The sequence below is a fragment of the Eptatretus burgeri genome, chromosome 12, assembly GCF_056783735.1.
Source record: "Eptatretus burgeri isolate ZD-2024b chromosome 12, Ebu_testis_v1, whole genome shotgun sequence".
Lineage (NCBI taxonomy): Eukaryota > Metazoa > Chordata > Myxini > Myxiniformes > Myxinidae > Eptatretus > Eptatretus burgeri.
In genome coordinates this window covers 94,793,283-94,818,569 of record NC_140972.1, presented here as the reverse complement: position 1 = coordinate 94,818,569, position 25,287 = coordinate 94,793,283, and the positions used below count along the sequence as shown (strand labels likewise).

The following is a 25,287-nucleotide window of genomic DNA, read 5'->3' as shown; positions in this document are numbered from 1 at the left end:
TCAAAAATATAACATGGCCAATATAAATAGAGTGAAACATTAGATGATAGATAGATAGGGAGATAGATAGACACATAGATGGGTGTATTTTTTTTTTCTTCTGAAACAAAGAGAGTTCAAAGGACACAAGAATGGATCACATTGCATGACTCCAAGTCGTTAAGTGGGGACATGGCAATGGAAAGATACCGATCATAACCAGCGGTTACCGATCATTTCAAACGAGGGGTGGACAATTCAGGATGGATGGACCATCAGTACAGGGGCTGGGTGATTGAAAGTTGTCCGTGCAGCTGTGCAGCCACAAACGGCTCTGATTATAAGCCGCAAGAGGGACGGATCTATGGACCAGCTGCCTTATCTTAAGGCACAGCCGCCTCCGCTGCTTGTGCAGAATCGCCGCTAACTGTCAGCACACATTCATTTTACAATGACTTACAATGGCGGTGCAGCACAAAACTCATCAGCTTGAGAAAATGTCCTTTCACGGGCCGATGCAGTGATTTGCTGCTTGTTTCACACAGCACGGGCTGGGTTCAGCCACCTAACTCGGGCAGGCCAATCCGTTGAACGACCCGAGCCACAGACGTCTACCCCAAGATACAGGTGGCCGAGAGAGCATCTCCATTGCCAACATCATTTCAAAACGTTTTACGCCAAAGCCGATTGGTACACAATGTAGGGATTTATGAAAAGGGAACCACCACCCCAACAATGAACCCACAAGGATCCGCTGAGGTTTTGCTACATCGTGGGTGCGTGGGTACTCACCGTAGAATTTGCTTCCTTGTGAAATATGTGCAATCCTAGAAAGACAAGCGACAACACACATAGCCTTGAGTAGGAAAGAATACGGAAACGTTTTCAAATACAAAACAGCAGCAATGCTTTTCGTTATCTCCCCCCATCGAAGGTAGACGGAGGTAATGTTTTCATCCCTGTTTGTCTGTCTGTGAACAGGATATTTAAAAAAAAGTTATGGGCGGTTTCCAACTAAACTTGGTGCACAGGTTGGGTGTGTGACAATGAAGAATTGATTCGATTTCGGTGAAGATCCGGATGCAGATTCGGCATATCAGTATGATACAAAATGTAAACTGTTCAGCCAGGTGGAGGTACGTGCTCTACCGACAATCGTTCTAGTAATCATTCTGCGATTGATGTGAATGAAAGTTTCATTCAGAGCTGAGGTATTAAAACAATGAGGAACAAAACATGTGATGTGCTACTAAAGTAAGGTGAGATGCACAAAATTTGTTCGGTAAAGGACGGGTGTGATGCACAACAGCCGAGGATGGACGAGGTGAAGTTTTGAGATATTGAGAGGTAGAGAACTATTTTAGCTCACCTGGACTTCAGTCAGGTGAGCTTACGTGATCACGCAGTGTCCCGCAGGTGAATCCGTCCGTAAACACCTCATTCATTATCGCTTGAACCAAACACACAATTTTGGTGAAACTTGGCCACAAGTTTCATATCTGATGCCAAACAAAGGTATATTGACCGCATCAAAATCTGCGCTCATTTAGGGGATTTTTAGAGGTTTTTTGAACCCCCCCATCCCAAAATAATAGATACTGTATTTGCTTTCTTCCCAGAAACTACAAACACAATGTCGATGAAACTTGACCACAACCTTCATCACCCCTGATGTACCAAAGTTTGTTCACTGCATTAAAAAAAATCAGGGTCAAAGGGAGTCTGTGGGGAGTTTGAGTGATTGCTGTTCCTGATCCAGGTGAGATTCAGGATGTGCAGTCCTATTTTTTCAACCTTCTTTTTAACCTTCCTCTGTGCTTTCAACAATATTTGTCAGACAGCCTTAAATATGCATGCAGGTGGACATGTATGTCACGACAACCATCCCCAAGTGAACACCTTTACATCCCCAACTAATGTGGATATATAAGTCGAACAAACGCGACATTTTAATATTTACCTCCGCCACCAAAGGTGAAGAAGGTTATGTTTTCACTCCTTTCTGTCTGTATGTCTGTCTGTCTGTCTGTCTGTCTGTCTGTCTGTGTACAGGATATCTCAAAACGTTGTAGATGGATCCGGATGAAATTTTGTGGACAGTTTGTGAGATGGACGATGGGTCACATTAACGTACTGATTAGATTTTGGTGAAGATCCAGATCCGGCTACTCGAATTTTTTAAAGCGATTCTTCACCATTGAGAGATAGGGCTCAACTAATATGTATAGGTTGTCCCAAAAGTCTCCATACATAAGGAAAATTAACACTTTCAACAAAATGTCTCCCGAAATTCATCATACATAGCTAATATGTTCTTTCTTTCTTTGTTCAGATTCCCTTCAAGAATGCCTTTGTCAAAAGAAGAACGTATTGAAATCATTCTCATGGCTGGTTCGGGAAGCTGTCGCAAGGTTGCAATCGGCTTTAACAGGAAACATGGCAAGCACATCACACACGACACATACGACAAGATTCAGAACATGGATCATTTAAAGAAACACATTCAAAGTGGAATTACTTGCATAACGCCAGATGTGTTGACACGAGTTCACCAAGAGTGGGAGAGTCAACTTCGTGTGTGTTTACAAATACATGGCAATCATGTAGAGAACGTTTTGTAAATAAAGTTACATTTTGCTAAAAGTGTTAATTTTCCCGATGTATGGAGACTTTTGTGACATCCTGCAGTAAGATATCACAAGAAGTTGTGGAGGGATTCGGATGAAACTTGGTGGACAAGTTGGGTGCGTGGAAAGTACGAATTTGATTCGATGTTGGTGAAGATCTGAATCCGGATCTGGACACGAGAATTATTTAATCTTCAAAGTGATTCTTCACCATTGAGAGATCGGGCCAAAATAGATAGTAGTACTGTATCGCATGATATTTCAGGGATGTATTGGGCCCGATATGTTCTCGTGGATCAGGCATTGCGTGGTGGATGTGTGTGCTCTACTGAGTGCCCTTCTAGTTTTAAATATGTAACGAAATGTACTTGGTAATTAAACATGTCAATGTCTTTCGAATTTAAATATAGTCGCCTCATTACTCCTTCTTGGCATCTCTTGGACTACTGTGAACATTTTGTCTGCAGACATTTTTGAACACCCCACACATTGAAGACAATAATACGCAAGGACAGACTGATTGGTGTCCAATGATGAGAAATCTTTACAAGGAAAGGAAGCAGTGTATAAAAAGAACCCCCAAAGGGTTGGGCGTCTGAACGGTGCTGTCCTTTGATGTGGTCAGAAGTCCCACTGTCCTGCCTACATTGGGGTTGTGGATGCTGAAGATTCTATGGTATGTTTCGAAAACAGTAAGGTGACGTGTTTACAGAGATGTTTGTTTCCTCCAAGTGAACGCAAATGTGAAAAGGTTACGCGTGAAACGTTTAGCCGTACGTAATATGTAAATCACGCAAGGAACTTCAACGCAAGAGAGGCCATAATGCCCCTCAAGTCACCTGAACTCCTGTAGAGTTTGTCTCGATCAGACAATGCTTTACCCTGAAGATTTTATTAAAGTCCGCTGTTCTGTTTGCCAGTTTTCGTGAGTTGACTTCAAAAATATGCCTGTTGTTAGCTCAATGGCTAAAGTGGAGGGCTTGGGATCCTCTGATCCTGAGTTCAAATCCTGCTTGGCTGTTGAATTAATATCAGGTGGGGTTGACTCGGCCTGTCATCCTTCCGAGGTCGGCAAAACGAGTTCCATCCTGCGTCGGAGTGGTGACCTGCCCAGGATTGTGCCCAATAGCCCAGGAGACTGCTTATAACATTTGGCAAGTCTTTACAAGGTAATCAAAGAGCACGGGCATGTATTTACAAACAAAGCAATCGAAATATCAAGTTGTCAAAATGAAGATTTACAAGCACATGCAGTGATCAAAGGTACAAAAAGAATATTCATTTACTCCCTTAACTCTCATGCAAGAATCCCCTTGCACAATCTTACCTATCTAGGGAAAACAACAAATGACAGGCGCCGTCACTCAAACCGGGAAAGTAGACGAGAGTATGACAAAATAAAAGCAAGGTGGAGTATTGGTTCGACTCCTGTCATACTGGACACAGACAATGCGGGCCTGTATCAATCCCAACGTGGAGGAGGGGAAGGGTGGGGGTGATAAGGGATATGGGGGGTGTCGGTGCATGCCGGGGTATTGTGTATTTTTAGCAGGCAGGAACGGCTGCGGCTCTTGTGATCCAGATAGGCAATGGCCGAGGTTCAGGTACTCTCTCTAACAGTTCTGCAGCATGCCTGGGGAGGCTTCGTGCAAACTCGTGCAAAAATCGTGCAAAATCCTGCAGCTGGTGGTGCTACCTCCTTACTGGCGAACATCAGTGTGGGCTTGGCAAAGGAACCCGTGGCAAGGAGAGCTTGGTGGATGAGGGAGAGAGAGTTTCCTTCGTTGCTCTGGCCTTTCATTGCCACTGGGACCAGGCATGGTCACGGCTCTTTATCCTGCTGCCTACTCATGCTGCGTCGCCATTGGTTCCTGGCTCATGGAGCCTTCGAGGAGCTTCGAGAAACGTCTCTGGCAACTATCCTTCTGGAAGATTCCTCTGCCAAGGTGCACTCCACTTTTAGTGCTTTGATCCCTTCCAATGTCATGTTTTAATGGAAAAATGAAGGGAAGAAAGGAAAAGGGGGGTTTATTTGAACGTGAGAATTGAATGTTTATCGATTTAGGAATTATTAACAAAAATGGTACAAGGCTCGATGGTTGAAAATTTCCGGGGAGATAACAAGGAGGAATTAATGAACGGAGAAGGAAGGTTTCTGAGGGAACACTGGAAATAAAGGTTATGAAACGAAAGGATGAGGGATTGGAGACCGATGTTTAAATGAGGGGAGGGAAGTTTTCAGTGGGGTTAACGGGGTTCGGAAGACAAAGGGGTGGAGGGTATTGCGGAGTCACGGAGAACAGCAGTTTGGAAGCGAAAAGAGTGAGGGATTTGTGATGGATTAAAAGATTGTCCGATAAATGGATGGATCGATGAATTGTAGGATTGAACGACAGACCGATGCAATAAAACGATTGAAAGTGGATTGAAGTAGATTGAAAGATTGAGAAAGTCGAAAGTGGGTAGAGGAGGGAAATGATTACATCAGGGATGAAACAGACGATCTCAGAATGCATTCTCTCCCCTGCTCCCAACCCCCTGGACAAAGGGCAAGGGTCTGTCTAATCATACATACCAATGACAAAACTGAATGGATTTCTCTACATGCCTCTGAATGTTTGGGGGTTCATTTCCACAACCACAACAATATGTATACAAGCATATGTACAAACAATGGGAGCATGCACTTTTCACAACACGTCGCTGTGTCTACTTTTTGCTGGAAGTCCAGGGGCCTCCATCTGGCCATCCCCCAGGCAGATGCATGGCCCATCCCCATCTCTTAGGGATAGGACGTTCCAGGCACCCACCCGAACGGACTGCGTCAGGTAACCCAAGGAGACTGCCGTCTGGTGAACGACACCTCAGCACCACCCCGCCACACACCTCAGTGTTTTTTTGCAGAATGAAGTGTTTTACGGTGGCCGGAGTGCAAATCCTGCCACCAACCTCCTGGGGAGGGGAAGCAATATGTGTAAATCACGATTCATGTACGTGTGTGCATGTGCATGTGCCACTGCTATCGGTCGTCATTTCCACCCGTGAGTCTCTAAAACTGAATGGAGACTTCCCTGGTCTTACAGCATCTATCTTCACCCCAGAGAGAAACTACGGCTCATGCACCAAGCCGTCTCCTTATCCATGTTTTGTTTCACGGAGCCTTCCCCGGTCCTGAAGCATCCTTCTTCAAATGAGTGCCAGCTTGATGGTATCCTGTGTTGGAGTGGCGACCCATCCAGGATTGTGCCGAATAGCCAAGGAGACTGCTTCGGCAGCACCAACGCTCTGCACAGAGAATGGTCCCAATGGATGGATGGAAGGATAGGCACAGAGTAGCCTACTTCTTTCGAGAGATGGTGTGTGGATATTTAATTAATTCCTACATCAAATCAATGCAAACAAGAGAGCGAGTTTTACATCCTCACCAGAAGGTTGGTGGGCTTTGAATTCCTTCAAATACACACGAATATATATATATATATATATATATATATATATATATATATATATATATATATATATATATATATATATATATATATATATATATATATATATATATATATATATATATATAGTAGACTAGGCGTAAGTCGGCAGCGTGTAACTCGTCACTTCGCCTAAGTCGGCAGCGTCAAAAAGTCCCGAATTTATCTCATGTTAAATCCCTTTGAATAAAGGGTCATCCCTTTGTAAGTCGTCATCTCTAAGTCGTCACTTCGTCTTAGTCGTCAGATGTTGTCCGTTCCCATGTAATGGAAACTCAAGTAAATTACCACTCCTAACTCGTCAAACAGAACTGCTGCCTCGTGAGAAGCCCGATTTCTTGGAATCGTGATGCTCTCTCATTGTTTTACACCGCCAGTGATAGGCTATTTATAACTGCGTGCACACGTTGATCGCACTGCAGGCAGGACAATGGCGACAAAGCGTAAGCTTACAACTAAAACCTACCAAGAAAAATACGACAATATCTAGTTTTGTACATATATACATACATATTGTTGCGGTTGTGGAAATTCGCAAACCACCATTCAGGTCCCGTCGGTGAGATATCTCTGTAAGTCCATGTGTAGTTAGCCCCAAACCCGTTGTTTAGAGGGAATAAATGTGATTCATTCGGGCTGCGACGCTTTGAGATAGCTGTTTTTCTGTTCTATCTTTATTTTGAACCAACCACGCTCCAACCATCACACAACAACAACAACAACGCCAACAGCCACGATCTTTACCTTCACAACTCGCTCCCGCAAACATCGCATCACCGCCATTCCAAACGGCAACATGGCCATAAACCACCACGATAAACCCTTCACCTCTCTCCTTCTGTGTCCATTCCCGCACCACCTGTGAGCACCGAGTGTCGGGCTGTCCTGGGCTCGTACAAGATGCGCGCTGAGCCCCGAGTGCAAAATGCGGCCTTTCCGAGGAGAATTCGGATCAGGAATGCTACACGCCCACTTCTGATCCGTCCAATCAGCAAGCGCGGGGCGGTTTGGCCCCGCCTCCAGGCGAGTCTGTGTGGAATCGAGATATGCAATTTCTAGGATCAGGGGAGATTCACGCCCCTTTTTCTCCATCCAATGGGCAAGCGTGGCTCCACCCCCGAGCTCGTTCTGATCCGGAAATTTGCATATGGGTTCTCCTGCCGGCCTATAAAGCGCCGAGCGCAAGGCGAATCTGGGCAGAGTCAGTTTTGGAAGAGCGGAGAGTGGAAGAAAAGCGAAGAGAGTTTTGGGGCAGAGAGAAGGAAGAGTTGTTACGCAGGAGTTGTTGTTGGAGAGTCAGCTTTGGAAGAGCGGAGAGTGGCAGAGTCAGTTTTGGAAGAGCGGAGAGTGGCAGAAAGGCAGAGTCGGTTTTGGAAGAGGGAGAGTGGCAGAAAAGCGAAGAGAGTTTTGAGGCAGAGTCGGGTTGGAGCGCGGAGTGGAGTCGGGAGGCGAGGGCGTCCAGGTGGTTTGCTGCAGTCGGCTGAGGAGAATTGGGGGAAGAGACCGAGGAGCTAGGGTCCGAGGCAAGGAAGACGGCGGTCGGCGACTAGGTCGCGGTGGAATCGCTCGTCACGGGACGCAAGCAAGCCAGCTATACTCTTTCCCCAGAGCATAAACAATTCCCCCCCTTTTTCCCCCGCGCTGAGATAATGCGAAAAGGGGGCCCCGTTCCCACCCCACTCCAAGCGGTGCCAACGAAACCCGCGAAGGAGCACGAAGTCACGGCACCGCCACGCTGCCACATTTGCGGCTCATCACAAAGACACGGGTAGGACCCACCCGGTCTCGCGGACCTGACCGGTCCTTCAGGTCCCGCGCAAATATTGGCCCACAGGCCCCGTCTGCCCCCTTGTCTTTGAGGGTGGTCTTTTCTTTTACTTTTGAGTAGATATGTTGTTGGCGCCGTCTGTAAAGTAAAACTGTTAAGTGTTGCCGTGTGTCGGTCTTAGTCGGTTGTAGCTCTGCGTCATTGTTTCTTTTGTTACATTTGCTTTTTGTGCATAATTGTTTTAATTGTATACGTGTGCATTCCGTGTGCCGCGGAATAAATGTGAATCATGTTAAACTGTTTTCGCGTTTCGCTTCGTCTTTTCGTTAATTGAATCTCCATCTTGCTTCACGTAAAGGGTTGGTAGTGGGCTTAATATGCCCGATAATTAATCAGAACCATCGAGGCCGACGATAACACCGCTCGGTTATCCCGATAGTACGGAACGGATCGCTTAAGCGGCCCGTGTCCGGAGTCGACCTGCGGCGAGGTGCGATTGCCCGGTCTACCCTCCGCGTGGGTACTTAGGTAGGTCGAGGTTGCCGAACAACCCTATCCCATGCGTGTGGCCGATTGGCACGATCGTGGTGAGGCCGAAAGGCCCACCCGTGACTAGCTCCCGGCATTAGTCCAAGAGGGTCATGACAGAATTGTCCGTCCGGTGGGCGACGTGCCGCGATTCGAGTTACGTGGCCGCGCGCACGCCGGCGGGCGCGAATTCGCAACACTGGTGTCAGGTAGTGGGATGCAAACCCATCCCCCTCCTGGCAACACTGGTGTCAGGTCGTGGCACACATACCCATCCCCCTCCTCGCAACCCTGGTGTCAGGTCGTGGGACACAAACCCACCCCCCTCCTCGCAACACTGGTGTCAGAGAGCGGGAAAACAGGCTCTCCTGTCTGCAGCTAAATTCACGGGAATCGGTCCAGGGGTGAGAGGAGCGACCCCCAATTCCCTCCAAATTACAAGCGATTTAAATTAACCCGTTATGAGAAATAAGATGGCGTCTCAAGGCGAGCGGGAGCCGGGAGTATTAAATATGTGTTTGAATGTAGAATCCATGGCTCATGGACGGTGCTTGTAATTTTAATCAACGGCGGAGCTCAACCCCATATACTGAGCACAGACTTTGCCGGCAAACGGAGTCGTAAGATGGCGGCACGGCCGCACTTCAGCACGGCACGAGGCGTGAGCGGGTGCTATTAATGGTGCAACAAACGGCACGACACGAGGCGAGTGCTTTCAGCCACCGCTTCAAACGACGTGGGTGAGAATCAGGAAGATGAGGCAACTAATGGGGATGTTAACGCAAATAAATGAGGGTTATCAACGGATGAAAGAACAATTAGGGCAAACCCTAATAAAGGAGACACAAATAAAAATGCAGACGAGGGAAGTAACAAAGACAAAGAAGGAAATGAAAGTATTGCCAGAGACACGGAAGACGGAGAGTGAATTGGACGTGGTTAGAGACGCACACACACACACACACACACACACACACACACACACACACACACACACACACACACACACACACACACACACACACACACACACACACACACACACAGAGGTAGTGGAGGACCATGAGGTGGAGCTGGCGGACTGGTTAGAGATCCAGTGCGAGCAGCGGGATGGCCTCCTCCAGGAACGAGGGGAGGGAGTATGCCCCCTTGAGGTGACTCGCGACCAGGTGGGTTTGGTCGTGCTTTGCGAGGTCGAGGGGAGGAGTGCTGTGGACAGCACTTGTGGTGACAAACCCTTGTGGTGACACGAATCCCCACTGTGGTTGTCCCGGTGTGTGTGGTGCAAGGTGTGAGTGCGAGCCCGTGTATGGATGAGACCCCGGGTATGAGTGACACCCCGTGTGGGAATAAAACCCCGCATGTGAGTGGTTTGGTGGCAAGTGTGCCGAGATGCCTGCTTCCCAGCGCGCCGTGTGCGAGTGAGACACCGCGGGCGAGTGCCCCCGCGTGTGTGAGTGGTATGGTTTGTGTGAGGGAAATGGCACGAGTGAGTGAGCGGCCGAGTGTGAGGGAGACAGTGTGTGTGAGGTCGCTGTATGTGAGGGAGATGTTGGTCGGCATGTGTGAACATGCAGCCGTGTCTCCCGGTGTGAATGTGAATGTAATGGAGTGGTGTGTGAGCGTCGTAACATGCAGGTGTGCGTGGTTGGAATGGAGACGACAACGGCGACAGAGGGACAAAAGCCGAGTAGCGGCTGTAGCTATTGTGGGGACTGTGCCGGGTTCACCCAGCAGCGAGCGCGAGGTCTGTGCTGTGCAACGCACGAGGCCGCCACGTGCTCGCTTGCAGGAGTGAAGCCTGGTCCGGAAACAAGCGCGGTGAATGTTGCCGATCCCGCGACGGACAAAGTTTAGGCAGGATTTCGGATTTGGACCGGACGGGTTCTCCACGCGCGCGGGTGTGTTCAGCTCCAACGGGCAGAGCACATGTGTTCGCGTGGGGAACCCCTCGAGACGTGAGGCTTGTGTTTTTTTTATGCGCCGGGTGACGTCATGGCTGCGTGTATGGTTGGAATCCGGCAGGAGGGCGAATCCCTGCCGGATGGTACCGTCCAAGAAGGACGAGGGACGCGAACAGCTGCCATGACGTCACGCCACAGGTGCACGGCTGTGAATTGTCGCGCTGGTGTGCAGGTTGTGAGTTTCCGCTCTGGTGCTGCGCGATGAAAAAAGAAAAACAAGCCTCGCTTTCGGGTGGACAGGATTCCTGGGCAAGGGGTGGATGATCCCCTTGGCCTGGGCACAGGATGAAACTAGTTAGGGGGAAGGGTTAGCTTAGCTAGACCGGCTCCATGGGGCAGGGGTAAGTCCTCATGGGGCCTGTGGAATGGATTAGGTGGAGGGATTTTAGCAGAGATTTAGGATCGGGAAATGGGAAATGACATTTTGAAGACAGAGACAGACTTTGGATGTGTAGTGGGGACATAGTTTAGCTACATAGTGTTAAATGGAACGTGCCACTAGTTTAAGGGACAACGTAGGAGCACGAGTTAGTTAGGGGAGGTAGTTAGAAGGATGGCAGAGTTCAGCGATGTGTGAGTTGTGAGAAGTGGAAACGAGTACATGTTGAGTGAGTGAGGCCAGCGGGTCTGTGTGTACGGAGCGATTGTGGAACGCATGGTGCGATGAGTGATTGGGGGGAGGAGTGACTCCCACCCAAGGGACCCGGGGTCAGTGTAGAGTGAGTTAGGGGGTTAGTTAAATTGAAAAATGGAGGTCGTTTTGCTTTTGGTGTGAAAGTAGGCTCGAAACTTGTTTGGAGGGGTGCAGGAGCCCTGTTGACGGGCTGGGAGCGTGGCTGCGAAAGGTGAGCATCGCTGAGTGGGTACCCTGGGCACCAGGCTATTCGGCCGTAGTAGGCCAAGGGCCCATGGGGGGCCGGGATAGCGTCGTGCGCACCGGTGCGCCCGCATGGTGCGGGGGCCCGTGGCACCATGAGCCGCGTGGGCAGTGTTGTGGGCCCGGGAAGCCAGCCTGCCATGTGAGCGTTTCAGGGGTCGCCATAGAGGGCACTCCCCGGTGTTTAGGGAGCTGGTAGGCTCGGAGGCAGTTTCGTGCCCGGGGGTGTCATAGCTGGAGATTTGGCAGAGGGTAGTACCTGCCAAGGGGAGCCACGCATCCCAGTCATGAAACTGTGTGAGGGCACGAGAAGAAAATTGGGGGGCGAGGCCCGAAATTGTGAGGACACCAACACAGACGACGGGAATCTGGGTTTTTAGAACCAATAGCTTAAGCGCGAGGCGATTGTTGAAAGCCCCGGGGTAGTTTAAAGGTAAATGGTTAGGGTAGATTAGGAAGTGTACCCCTCCGCACCATCCATTCCTTCGCTCTCGTTGTGGGCCGCTGGACCCACTTTGGGGTTAGATCGCTGAAGTCTGGGGAGGCCATCCTGAGGCTTGAGTTGGGACTCGACACAGGACCCGAGCTCTCCCTCATTCCCCTCCGGGAAGGAAACGTAGGGGTTGGGAGTAGGCTAGTGGAGATAGGTTAGCCGAACAAGTACGATAAAGGGGGTTAGGGGACGAATTATAGTGGGGAAGTAAACATAAAAACAACAAAAAAATAAGTTGGGGCTAAATTTGGTTTTACAAATTAAGGGAGTGGGTATGGACAGTGACAGGCAAAGGCGATAGGTAGGTCCGAGCCCGCCTTCTGAGTGGCCAGCACCACCGCACTCCCTCCACCAACCTCCATCTCAAGGCAAAAGGCTGGCCAGCTTCATCTGCTGGCTGTGTTACTTCAATGCCTGTGCCGGCCCACTTCATCTGCTGGCTGTGTTACTTCAAGGCCTGTGCCGGCCAACTTCATCGGCAGCTGCTGTGTTGCTGCAAGGCCTGTGCCGACCGGATCGTCTGCAGTTGCGGTACTTCAAGGTCTGTGCCGGCCAGTTCATCTGCCGGCTGTGTTTGCCTGCAGCGGCCTGGTTTTGCAGGCTGTTTGCCTGGTGCCTTTGCCATGCCATGCCCACTGCCCATGTTCACCAGCCCCGTTCAATTTTGCTTTGCCCTCCCCCTGTTCATTGCCATCTGCGCCAGGATCATCAAGCAACAGTTTGCAAGCTGCAAGAACTGTCCTGTTGGCAGCTACAACACAGGCCTGCAGTGGCGGACCGTGTGCCAGTTCTCTGTTGACTCTTCTTTTTCCTGCAGAGTTCATTGATCCTGGGCCATGGTTAGTGTAAAATTTGAAAGGTTAAGATGTACTGTACATATCAGTGCGCCCCCGGCATGTCTGTCTTAGCGCCGGCAATTTTATTTAAGTCGTCCGTGTGAGTGGGTTTGTTTAGTTAGTTACTCAGCCCTCAGGTTATTTATTTTGAGGACATGAATACCATGAATGTCGCACTCAGGGGATCCGTAGGTAAAACGTACTAGGGGAGAACTACACATGATGGCACACGAGAATTTGATGAATCGGGACGAGTCTGTAAAAAGGGGAGGGGGTAGTTTTGCGGTTGAGGAAATTCGCAAACCACCATTCAGGTCCCGTAGGTGAGATATCTCTGTAAGTACATGTGTAGTTTGCCCCAAACCCGTTGTTTAGAGGGAATAAATGTGATTCATTCGGGCTGCGATGCCTTGAGATAGCCGTTTTTCTGTTCTATCTTTATTTTGAACCAACCATGCTCCAACCATCACACAACAACAACGCCAACAGCCACGATCTTTACCTTCACAACACGCTCGCGCAAACATCGCATCACCGCCATTCCAAACACCACCACCATAAACCCTCCACCACCTTCACCTCCCTCCTTCTGCGGCCATTCCCGCACCACCTGTGAGCACCGAGCGTTGGGCTGTCCTGGGCTCGTACAAGATGCGCGCCGAGCCGCGAGTGCAAAATGCGGCCTTTCCGAGGAGAATTTGGATCCAGAATGCCACACGCCCACTTATGATCCGTCCAATCAGCAAGCGCGGGGCGGTTTGGCCCCGCCTCCAGGCGCGTCTGTGTGGAATCGAGATATGCAAATTATAGGATCAGGGGAGATTCACGCCCCTTTTTCTCCGTCCAATGGGTGAGCGTGGCTCCGACCGCGAGCTTGTTCTGATCCGGAAACTTGCATATTGGTTCTCCTGCCGGCCTATAAAGCGCCGAGCGCAAGGCGAATCTGGGCAGAGTCAGTTTTGGAAGAGCGTAGAGTGGCAGAAAAGCGAAGAGAGTTTTGGGGCAGAGAGAAGGAAGAGTTGTTGCGCAGGAGTTGTTGTTGGAGAGACAGTTTTGGAAGAGCGGAGAGTGGCAGAGTCAGTTTTGGAAGAGCGGAGAGTGGCAGAGTCAGTTTTGGAAGAGCGGAGAGTGGCAGAGTCAGTTTTGGAAGAACGGAGAGTGGCAGAAAGGCAGAGTCGGTGTTGGAAGAGCAGAGAGTGGCAGAAAAGCGAAGAGAATTTTGAGGCAGAGTTGGGTTGGATCGCAGAGGGAGTCGGGAGGCGAGGGCGTCCAGGTGGTTTGCTGCAGTCGGCTGAGGAGAATTGGGGGAAGTGACTGTGGAGCTCGGGTCCGAGGCAAGGAAGACGGCGGTCGGCGACTAGGTCGCGGTTGAATCGCTCGTCACGGGACCCAAGCAAGCCAGCTATACTCTTTCCCCAGAGCATCAACAATTCCGCCTCCCCTTTTTTTCCCCCGTGCTGAGATAATGCGAAAAGGGGGCCCCGTTCCCACCCCACTCCAAGCAGTGCCAACGAAACCCGCGAAGGAGCACGAAGTCGGGGCACCGCCGCGCTGCCACATTTTCGGCTCATCACAAAGACACGGGTAGGACCCACCCGGTCTCGCGGACCTGACCGCTCCTTCAGGTCCCGCGCAAATATTGGCCTACAGGCCCCGTCTGCCCCCTTGTCTTTGAGGGTGGCCTTTTCTTTTACTTTTGAGTAAATGTGTTGTTGGCGCCGTCTGTAAAGTAAAACTGTTAAGTGTTGCCGTGTGTCGGTCTTAGTCGGTTGTAGCTCTGCTTCATTGTTTCTTTTGTTGCATTTGCTTTTTGTGCATAATTGTTTTAATTGAATACGTGTGCTTTCTGTGTGCCGCGGAATAAATGTGCATCATGTTGAACTGTTTCCCGTTTCGCTTCGTCTTTTCTTTAATTGAATCTCCATCTTGCTTCACGTAAAGGGTTGGTCGTGGGCTTAATACGCCCGATAATTAATCAGAACCGTCGAGGCCGACGATAACACCGTTCGGTTATCCCGATAGTACGGAACGGATTGCTTCAGCGGTCCGTGTCCGGAGTCGACCTGCGGTGAGGTGCGATCGCCCGGTCTACCCTCCGCGTGGGTACTTAGGTAGATCGAGTTTGGCGAACAACCCTATCCCACGCGGGTGGCCGATTCGCACGATCGTGGTGAGGCCGAAAGGCCCACCCGTGACTAGCTCCCGGCGTTAGTCCGAGAGGGTCACAACAGAATTGTCCGTCTGGTGGGCGACGTGCCGCGATTCGAGTTACGTGGCCGCTCGCACGCCGGCGGGTGCGAATTCGCAACAATATATATGTAATCAATAACTCGAGGCACTGTATTATAGCGAACGCAGTGAGCTTCATACTTAACGCGTGCACATGAGAGAATAGGAAACAACAACAACAACAACAACAACACAATACTCCTGACGATTTTGAATCCGTGTCGTTGGCAATGACCCTTTTGCTTCTGGTTGTTTTTAAACGCTGTGCGGTGTATAAACACAATTGGGATTTATTTCTATCTTGTGAATATTACTTTGCGCGTGCACTTGAGAGAATAGGAAACAACAACAACACAATAACATGGCAATTTTGAATCCGTGTCGTTGGCTATGACCCTTTTGCTTCCGTTTTTTTTTTTTTTGCTTCTGGTATTTTTTTGTTTCTGGTTTTTGTCATGGGGAATCATGCATGCCGGGAGATAAAGGCATCGTTGGAGATATGAAAGACCCAAATGTCAGACATGGTGTATATTTCCTCCACTGATTTTAATAAAGATATCTCCCGCATCATCAAAAAATAATTTTTAATCCTGATTTACGTTATTTGATCGCTGATCCCGAATCCAGGCCGAAGTAACCGGAAATTGCGTATACAGTTGTGAACAAGTTATCGGTAAAGTCAGAAGCTAATGTAAGAAGAATTCTACGTTCAATCTACTATTTATTTTTTTAGATGAGATCCTGTTCTAGGCGGTGTAGTTGTTGTTGTGAAGGTCATGTTGAGGTATAATGTTGAGGTAATATATATATATATTTTTTTTATATCAGATCCTGTTCTAGGCGGTGTAGTTGTCATTGTGAAGGTAATGTTGAGGTATAATGTTGAGGTAATATATATATATATATATTTTTTATATCAGATCCTGTTCTAGGCGGTGTAGTTGTCATTGTGAAGGTAATGTTGAGGTATAATGTTGAGGTAATATATTTTTTTTAGATGAGATCCTGTTCTAGGCAGTGTAGTTGTTGTTGTGAAGAAAATTTGAGGTAATATTAATTTTTTTTCGATGAGATCCTGTTCTCGGCGGTGTAGTTGTCGTTGTGAAGGTAATATATACATTTTTTTAGATGAGATCCTGTTCTCGGCGGTGTAGTTGTCGTTGTGAAGGTAATATATACATTTTTTTAGATGAGATCCTGTTCTAGGAAATGTAGTTGTTGTGTGAAGGTAATGTTGAGGTAATATTTATTTTTTCAGATGAGATCCTGTTTTTGGTGGTGTAGTTGTCATTGTGAAGGTAATGTTGAGGTAATATTAATTTTTTTCAGATGAGATCCTGTTCTTGGTGGTGTAGTTGTCGTTGTGAAGGTAATGTTGAGGTAATATTTATTTTTTCATAGCAAAAAGACTGTTTAATTTGATATATTCAAGAAGCGAATCTAAGAAGAATTCTACGTTTGCTTCTCGGCTTTGCCTATTCCATCTCTATTATAATACCAAGCTTGCACACTAAAAACTCGGCTCGCTGTCACACGATCCCTATGAAATTGCTGTGGCACTTAGCGGACATGCCGACAATGTTTGGGAAGTCTTGGCGTTCCATAGTACCACTTGCATTTTGCATAATGCGTATTTTTGTCATTCCCCGTGTACGGTCTGTCGTCTGCTAGCAGCTATGTTGTACTGCTATCCCGTGCATGTGCACAGGTATCGCTAGTATTAGTATATAACACATACATCACACACAAGGAACTTCAACACTGGAGGCCATTTGGCCCATCAAGTCTGCGCAATCCTGGCAACATTCACAACCCTTCTATCCCCACTGCTTTTATAGGTACTTGTCCAATTCTTGTTGTAATGTATCCACTGTCTCCATCAAAATAAAAATAACATCAATTCGTGTTCTTTCTATAATAATAATAATAATAATAATAATAATAATAATAATAATAATAATAATAAGCAGGAAGGATCAACCTGATTTGAATGAAAACACGACAACGTCGCCACGTCTGCACTACCTCTGTGACGACGACACACACGACTCCAAGTCAGGTACGTCGCAGACACACTGAGTGTTGCTTCACACTTTATCGCAGCGCAATATACAATTCGCACATTGCGTAAAGTTTATCAATGTATATGAAGTGTGATCTTGAGAGTACACGCACCTGGTACGCATTTAGCTGCTCCTCCGTGAAGCTGCTCTTTTTATTCCCCATGGCGGGCTCAGTTGGGAGCCGAGAGCCACCTTGGGCCGCGACATCACACTTTGTGGCGGTTCGGGAAGACCAGACTGGGTGCGCGGCGGCTCAAAGGCAGCACCAGTCGGAACGTGGGTCGAGGTGGCGGACGGGCTCGATCTACAACGAGATGAAAGGAAGAGTCGCTTCCTGGGAAAAGGGTGCGGATCCCAGGACTCTGGACGTGTGATCTTCACGTTCTTCGACCTCAATGTCCTGCTTCATCGGTGCTGTCCCTCTGGAGGTGGTGCTGAACGACGTGCGCGGACCCTGTCCCCTGCACACACGCACGGCGAGCGATTTCACGGCTCGACCGAAAGAATCATCAACACAGTGTTCACCTCGTTCGGTGTCGACGTCGAGTATCCAAACACCTCGATGAACAATCACCAACACAGTGTTCACCTCTTTTAGTCTTCACCCGGAGCGTCCAAACCGTTCACCCTCCCCATGCGTTCCGAGAAAACATCCATCACGAGAGAGGGCATCTCGAAGTCGGGGCTGTTGGTTGAAAGTTTTAATGATTTCTTTCGCCGAGCACCCGAAGAGAAAAACGACCTTCAATTCCCACTCGAGTCCCAGCTCGCGGCGCGCAATTCCAGACAAACGTTCCAACCTGTAGCTATCCTGTTGCCACCTTGCGTCTTTAACCCAAACAGCGTGCGTCAGCGAGATGCCTTTCGAGACCAATCTATCTATTGCGTATGCAAGGGGGGAGAATAAAACGAGAAAAGTAAAATTGAAAAAAAAAAAAAAAAGAAGAGGATGATACAAGAGAAAAAGGAGTGCTGGTAATTGTGGGAGAAGTGGGAAGAGAAGGGAAAGACTAGGAGATGTGAACATTGATAGAGCAGGAAGGGGAGGGGTAGGGGTATGGGAGGTCAAAATTTCCACCGTTAAATAAATGTTTTTTTATTTACAGAGTCGAGGTTCATGGAAGAGCTCGAACAGAACAAAAAGAACAGTAGAGATAATGGGGGAAACCTCAACGGCAGAGTTGAAGGACAAAATGGAGGGAAACTTTGACAAACTAGAAGGGTACTCGGTAGAGTACATACCTCCACCACGCAATGCCTGATCCACGAGAACATATCTCGCACAATTCATGTTTTGAGATATCGTGCTATATATTAGTTTAACCCCCAATCTCTCAATGGTGACGAATCACTTAAAAAATTATCAGATTCGGATCCGGATCCGGATCTTCACCAAAGTCTCATCAGTTCGTTTTTGTCACACACCCAACCTGTCCACAAAATTTCATCCGGATATGTGCACACCTTTTTGAGATATCCTGCACACAAACAATCAAACAAAGAGACAGTCAGAAAGGGGTGAAAACATCACCTCCTTCACCTTCGATGACGGAGGTAACAAAAGGTGTGGGGTGGAATGAGTGGAAGGGAAGGATGCATGGTGTGGACAAAATGATACAGAAGGAAACTCTCAGGAAGGAAAACGAGAAATTTGGAAGGAGGTTGGCTTACAGGTTGTGTGGTGGTGGCTTGCAGGCATTTTGGTGCCCCGGGTCCCACTGCTCGGGCACCCGGGCCCATTGAACACACACTAAACACTATACTGGCATGCCAGGCCCCTCTCCTCGGGTACCTGCGTCCACTAATGCACTACTGGCCCCCTGAACCTACCTACTGCCTCACCTGGCCGAAGAACCTCCAGTGCCCAGGGTACCTGCTTCATCGGAACACTATGCTCACAAGCCACACCCCCAGCCGGTCCATTATCTCCTGCACCCTACACACACAAAAAAAACACTTAAAAAAAACTTTCCACAATCAGCATCAACCGCATAACGACATCCATGTGTAAATTTACCTAATCCCTCAACCTAACTTTAAACTAACCCCCGGGTTTCCTTGGTGTGATTCACTCCCCCCCATTCAATTCTTCACACCATGAATTCCGTTACTCGCACTCATACCGGCCATTGCCCTGCCCTCACACTCATAATTCATCAACAACACACAAACACATTTCCACTCACCTACACAACATCACCGAACGATTGTCCCCAAACCAAATCACGCACCTTCGTCTTCCCTTGTACTATGCACATTCCCATTTAGCTCTACCCTCTATACCTCTCTACTTCCTCACTACATGTGCATTGTCTCCACCTAAACAGTCCCTATTGTCACTTTCGATCCATAAATTTATCCGAGCCTCCCTCATGGTCACTGCTTCGGTACCCACACAGAGGCTACCATCACTGGCATCCTCATATGGGCCTAACAATACCATCCCCCCTAAAGCTAGTGCTCCTGGGCCCCCTGTGTGGGGCGGTTTCACCCCTGCGCTCCACACATGGGCTTTACTGTCGCTATGTCTTACCCTCATGACCACATCACAGATCTGTGCCAGGACGGCCCCCGGGCCCTACCAAGGCGACATGAGCTTTGGGTATTTGCCCTTTAGTCTCCGGGGATTGAAGAATCAAAGAGAGGTGGGTGCTCACCTGGCTCTGGTGGTCATACCTGCGTTTCATCTTTACACCTGCCATATGGAGCTATCGGTGCTCGAAGGCATGGACCCATTCCATACCCTCCTCCAAATGACGGGCGTAGCCTTCCCCAGCGATTTATCAGGATGTTCTGGAAAGGGGTCGCATAGCAGGTCAGCGGGAGCCCGCAACTCCCGCCCATACATGAGCAACACTGGGCTATATGTGATAGCTCCATGCTGGCTAGTTCGGTAGGCCATCAACAAATACGTGAGATGTGTGTCCCAGTCATCCTGATGGGTGGTGGTAAATAGGACCAGTTGTTGTATTAAGGTCTTGTTGATCCTTTCCTCCATCCTGTCAGATTGTGATCTTAAGGGTGTTGTCCTTGTTTTCCGAATTGACAAGAGACTGCAGACTTCTTTTAATAATTGACTTTCAAAATTTTGACCCTGATCAGTGTGCAGCTCTTCCGGAATCCTGGGCCGGCATACAAAATCTTTCCATGAAGCCCTGTGTCACAACCCCAGCTTCTCGATTGGGGAGCGCATAGGTCTCCGGCCACTTGGTGAAATAGTCCATAACCACGAGGATATATTTATTACCCTGGCGGGTGCAGGGCAGTGGTCCTAAGATGTCCATAGCCACCCACTCAAGGGTCCCCCACCTGGTGTAATTGAAGGGGGGCCCGCATCCTCTGTGCCGGTCCCTTTTTAGCAGTACAGGTGTCGCATGCTCGACACCAGTCCTGTATATCGCGCCCCATATTCACCAAATAAAACCTCCACAGATCCGAGATGTTGTTTTTGTCCTGCCAAAATGGCCGCCGGGATGGGTACCATGCAACTGTTGTAAAATGGTGGTTTTAAATTGGTCTGCGACTATAATTAGCCAGGAAGTTATTTCAGAGGGAATTTCCACCCACTTGCGATACAAGATGTTATCTTTCAATTCTGGGATCTTCCACTGAGCCCAGTAAGCCTTTGTCCATGCTCCGAGGGGGTGACTTCCTACCCACTGTGTCTCTTACCTGCCCGGACCCATTCGTACACTGGCCCCAATGTGGGATCTTCCCGCTGGGCCGTGCTCCAAGAGAACATTCCAAATTCCTCATCTGCGGTTAGTGGCAAGACTTGCCCTGACACCCGGACTGCACAGACAAATATCTTATGGGAGGGGTCTGCCAATTGGTCCCTGTCCTCATGTCGCATTCAGAATTTACAGTTTACTTCCAGACAAGGGCGTCGAGAGAGTGCATCAGCATTCCAATGAGACTTACTGGCTTTCTGGGTCACACTGAAATCGTACTGCTGCAACTTTTCCAACCACCTCGCAATTTGGCCCTCAGGTTCCTTGAACCGTAAGAGCCGTTGCAAGGAGGAATGGTCGGTTCGAACCAAAAATTCCCGCCCATACAAGTAAAGGTGGAAATGGTTCTTGGCAGACAGCATAGGCAATAACTCTTTGTGAGTGACACAGTATTTTCACTCGGGCCTACTCATGGCCCGACTGGAATATGCGATCACTCTTTCCATGCCCTCCTGCATCTGAGACAAAACTGCACCCAATTCTTCCTGGCTCTGCATCCGTGTCCAGGGTAGAGGTCCCGTTATCAGTGGGGAATGCAGATATTAAACACCCCTTCAGTTTGCAGAAGGCATCATTGCACTCCCGTGTCCAATTAAACCTCGTCCCCTTCTCCGTAAGCCGGTGAAGGGGCCTGGCTATCTCTGCAAATTTTGCCACAGAGCACTGGTAGTAGGAATAGAGTCCCAAAAACCCTGCACCTCCTTGAGGTAACTGGGTACGGGCCACTCCTCTACCGCCTTGACTTTAACTGGGTTGGTTTTCACCCTCTCGCGACCCATCACGTGACCGAGATAGGCCACTTCCTTCACAAACAAGGTACATTTTTCTGGGCTCAACTTTAACTCTACCTGTCTGAGGTGCCCAAACACATGGTCCAAATTAGCAATGGCCTGGGGAAATGTTTTAATGTGCACCAGGATGTCATACAGGTACATCAGGCACGATTGCCATGGCATGCCGCCCAGTACACGCTCCATCAATCCTTCAAAGGTGGTGGGGGCATGACACAAACCAAACGGCATCACAGTGAAGTGATATAGTCCCTTTCCTGTGGAAAATGGCATTTTCTCCTTCCCCATCTTGTCCATCTCCACCTCCCAATATCCGCTCTTGAGTTCCAAATTGAGAACCAATTTGAGCCCACAACGGCATCGAGGGCATCATCAACTCTAGGCAGAGGATAGGAGTCTTTGAGTGTCACATTGTTTAGCTGGCGATAGTCCACGCAGAAACGCATGGTTCCATCTTTCTTTTTAACCAACACAACAAGTCACATCCAAGAACTTTCTGAGGACTCAATGATACCTGCACTCAGCATCTTTTCTACCTGCTCATCAGCTTCCTCCTTCTTGCTCCAAGGGAGCCATCGGGCAGGCTGATGAATAGGCAGGGCCTCACCGGTGAGGATCTGCTCTTTCACCAGGCCCTACGTCCAATGTCCTCGGGAGACAAAGAGAAGATTCCCAAATGCTGGTTAATTAGTTTGTGTAAGGCCTCCCATTGGGCTTCCTCCAAATCTGCACTACTCCAGTTTACCATCTTGCAAATGCGATCGGGCCAATTCCTATCAAATTCTAAAGAATCCTCCTGGGGTCGATCTGGCCAGATGTTCTCATTTCTCACCTCTGCGACATTAATAACTGGGGTGCAGTCTGCCACCTTCATGCCCCATCCTATCGTGTGTGCTTCTGTGCTAACATTAATTACCCTGACGGCCACCACATGCCCCTCAGCATTTACAAGGGTACGGCCCACGACTAAGCCCGGGATTGGTTGCCCCAACAGCTGGTCGACCAGACCACAGGGTTCCCGCCAGGTTGGGTGAGGCCGCCATCGTGCCGGGACTATCGCCTCGGCACCCGAGGGAATGGTCACTGGATTGGGAGCCTCCAGCTCCACTTTCTCATCCGTGCTCACACACGCTAGTGGCAGCTCTTCAAAACCCACCTGCATGATACCCCGGGCCATCTAGATTTTACATTCACTGGTGGTTAACAAATCCAACCCTAATAGACATGGGTCGCACACCTCTGCCACCCAAACCTCAACTCTCTTCCTTAAATAACCCAACAAAAGGGTCACAAAACCACGCCCTATGATGGGAGCCATTGCCCCGGTAGCCAGCTGCGGGCTATGATTTTACAGACGGCGGATATCATCCCAGCCGTCTATACTCGAATCAAGGATCACAGGGCTGATGATCGTGTCACTTACTCCTGTGTCCACCACGGCGTCTACCCTTACACCGGCAATTTTACACCTAATTGTCAAACCCCGGGTCTGTCACCCCCAAGGTTACCAAACACCCATTTGTATCATGCACATCACCGGACTCACCATGATTCACCTTCACTGTACTCACCTCCTCCCAGTTCGTCTCAAGGACCTGTATCCTCTTCGCTTGATCTTTGAGCACTCTGTCAGGCTGTAAATATAACATGTTCATGCATTCAATAATCTCCTTTACTCTACCACCTGCTTCTACCTGTTTTGCTTTGATTTCAGTTATCTCATTCTTGACTTCATCCACCTCCTCTTTTACCTTCGTTAATTCCCGATGCGCCCCTTGTATTTCCCCCTCTAACATCACCTTCATTGTTTCTATTTGTGTTTTCATTTCCCGTTCATTTGTCCCTTTCGTTTGTGTCACCTCCTCTACTCTTCGTCAGTTCCTCGTGTACCATTTTCCTTTCTTTTTTAATTGCAGTCATCTCCCTTATTTATTCCTTCTGGGCAGCTCTTAGCTCCTTTATCGCCCCTGTGTTCTTCTCTATTTGTTCCTTTAATTCATTCTGTCCTCTCGTCAGTCCTTCTACCTCCTTCGTTATGTTCCCAATCTCTCCTATCAGTCTGACATCGCTCTCCCTCAGTTCTTCCCGGACACCGATCCTGCACTCCCTTACCTCCTCTCACACTGCCACCATTTCTCTGCTCATCACGTCCATTTTGCTTCTGTTTTCATCCATTTTTCTGCTGTTTAGGTCCATTTTTCTGCTCATCGCATCCATTCTGCTGCTGTTGTTTTGGTCCATCATAGTTATTTGTGCCATTAATTGCCTCATAAACAGCATAGTGTCATTCTCGGGCTGCACTGGCTGTGATAACCCGCCATTCTACGCTATCGGCGCTGAATTTTGCTGAGGCCGAGGGTGGGAATTATTTTCCACCTCTCCCATTGCTTCCTCTTCTCTCTCCATTGCGACTTCTTGCGGGTCCTGGATCAATTCCTTATCCATATTTACATCGTCTACATGGCCCACTGGGACCCGCCCATGTTGGTCTGCCATTGTACACACCAATAAATTAAATAAAATTTAGCCGAAACAGCTCTAAATTTCGAGGTGCGTGAAGTGCACCACAGGTCCAAATATCCCACTCCTGATCAACAATTTGTTGATCAGGGTTCGAATTTCACACTCTTACCACCAGTTTGTTGATCAGGGGGTTCGAAATATCCCACTCCTGACACCAGTTTGTTACAGCCATGGGTACCGAGTGTATTATGAGGAGTTAATCCTTGTTTCTCCTCGGAAGAGCCGGATCTGGGGCGACCACTCACAATTAACTTCGTGGTATGGTGGGTTGCTTTACAACCACGAACGCCAATTAGTTAACCATGAGCTCCAGTGTCCACCATATAATTAGAGGTCACGTGGCTTCCTGAACGGGGAATGTGCCCTCCGCAATGCACCAATCTTATCTTGATTAGATCTTAAGTAGGGTGGCTGAGCGTTTACCACTGGTGCATGCCGAGCATGACAGATTTATTAGTTTTGGAACTACCTCCCAGTCTTTCGAGTTTTGGATAACGCTGAATCAATGAAAGGAAAGGACAAGCACGGACAGGTTGAAACGTCAACAAGGAATTTATTAATAAGACAAAAAAGAAAAAAACTGAAGAACTTTTTATTTCTTTGTGGTGAAAATAGGTGAATTCAAATCAATCAAAATAATCTCAAACAAATAAAGAATTAAACAGGCATTCATAGAAAAACAGACAAAGAGCAGATGCTTATCACTATGCCTTACTTAACGATTAAACTCGAGACAAAGGTACCCAGCAGATCATTCAGGGGAGAAAATAAATCAGGTCTCGGCTTACAAAGGTAGAAGTCGTCGTGCATCCAATAAAATGTCTCAAAATGTGTGAGCATGCTTTGGTCCACTGCCAGCGCCCTGCTTCACCATGCACCCACCAGCAAGCAGGCTCAAGCACCAATCGAGGTCCCGTCATCAACCCCAGGAACCAGGGACACCAAGAATCAGGCACGCCAAGAGCTGTTACCAGCAGAACCAGCAAGAACGGTCCAACCGTCACCCACCATCACGAGCTATCAGGAGCCGTAACCAACGGACGGCTGTAAGTAGCTGTAAGGTACTGTAAGGAGCTGTAAGAAACTGTCACCCAGCTGTCCCAAACTGTCAGGAAAGCGATCCTCCCGTACTTTTTATAGGCGACAAGAGTGGGCGGAGCCTCAAACAGACTTCAGCCAAATCCACCTTGCCGATTGGCGCATCACTGCACGTGACTTACAACTGTCAAACTCATGATCATTCCTTCCTCGTTCAGCCCGACACAAACAAGAGCCAACCAGAATCTCATAGAGCTGCCGAACGGGGCGTCAAACGTCGATGGAAAAAAACAAACAAAGGTGGACGTCAACGTCAGTGAAAGAGAGGTGGGTGTCAAACGTCAATGAAAGA

At 48.6% G+C, this 25,287-nt stretch overlaps 1 protein-coding gene across 1 annotated transcript in view; it reads right to left on the bottom strand.

The window, feature by feature from the left end:
• LOC147016172 (calcium and integrin-binding family member 2-like) overlaps positions 1-17,717 on the bottom strand; it is a 101,284-nt gene extending 83,567 nt beyond the window's left edge. The window contains exons 1-2 of the mRNA XM_085848938.1: positions 16,965-17,717; positions 772-806 (exon numbers count right to left, since the gene is read on the bottom strand). Of these exons, the coding sequence (XP_085705064.1) occupies positions 772-806; positions 16,965-17,015 (86 nt within the window). The 5' untranslated portion in view covers positions 17,016-17,717. The remainder of the gene's footprint in view (positions 1-771; positions 807-16,964) is intronic.
• Between the last annotated feature and the right edge of the window lie 7,570 nt (positions 17,718-25,287).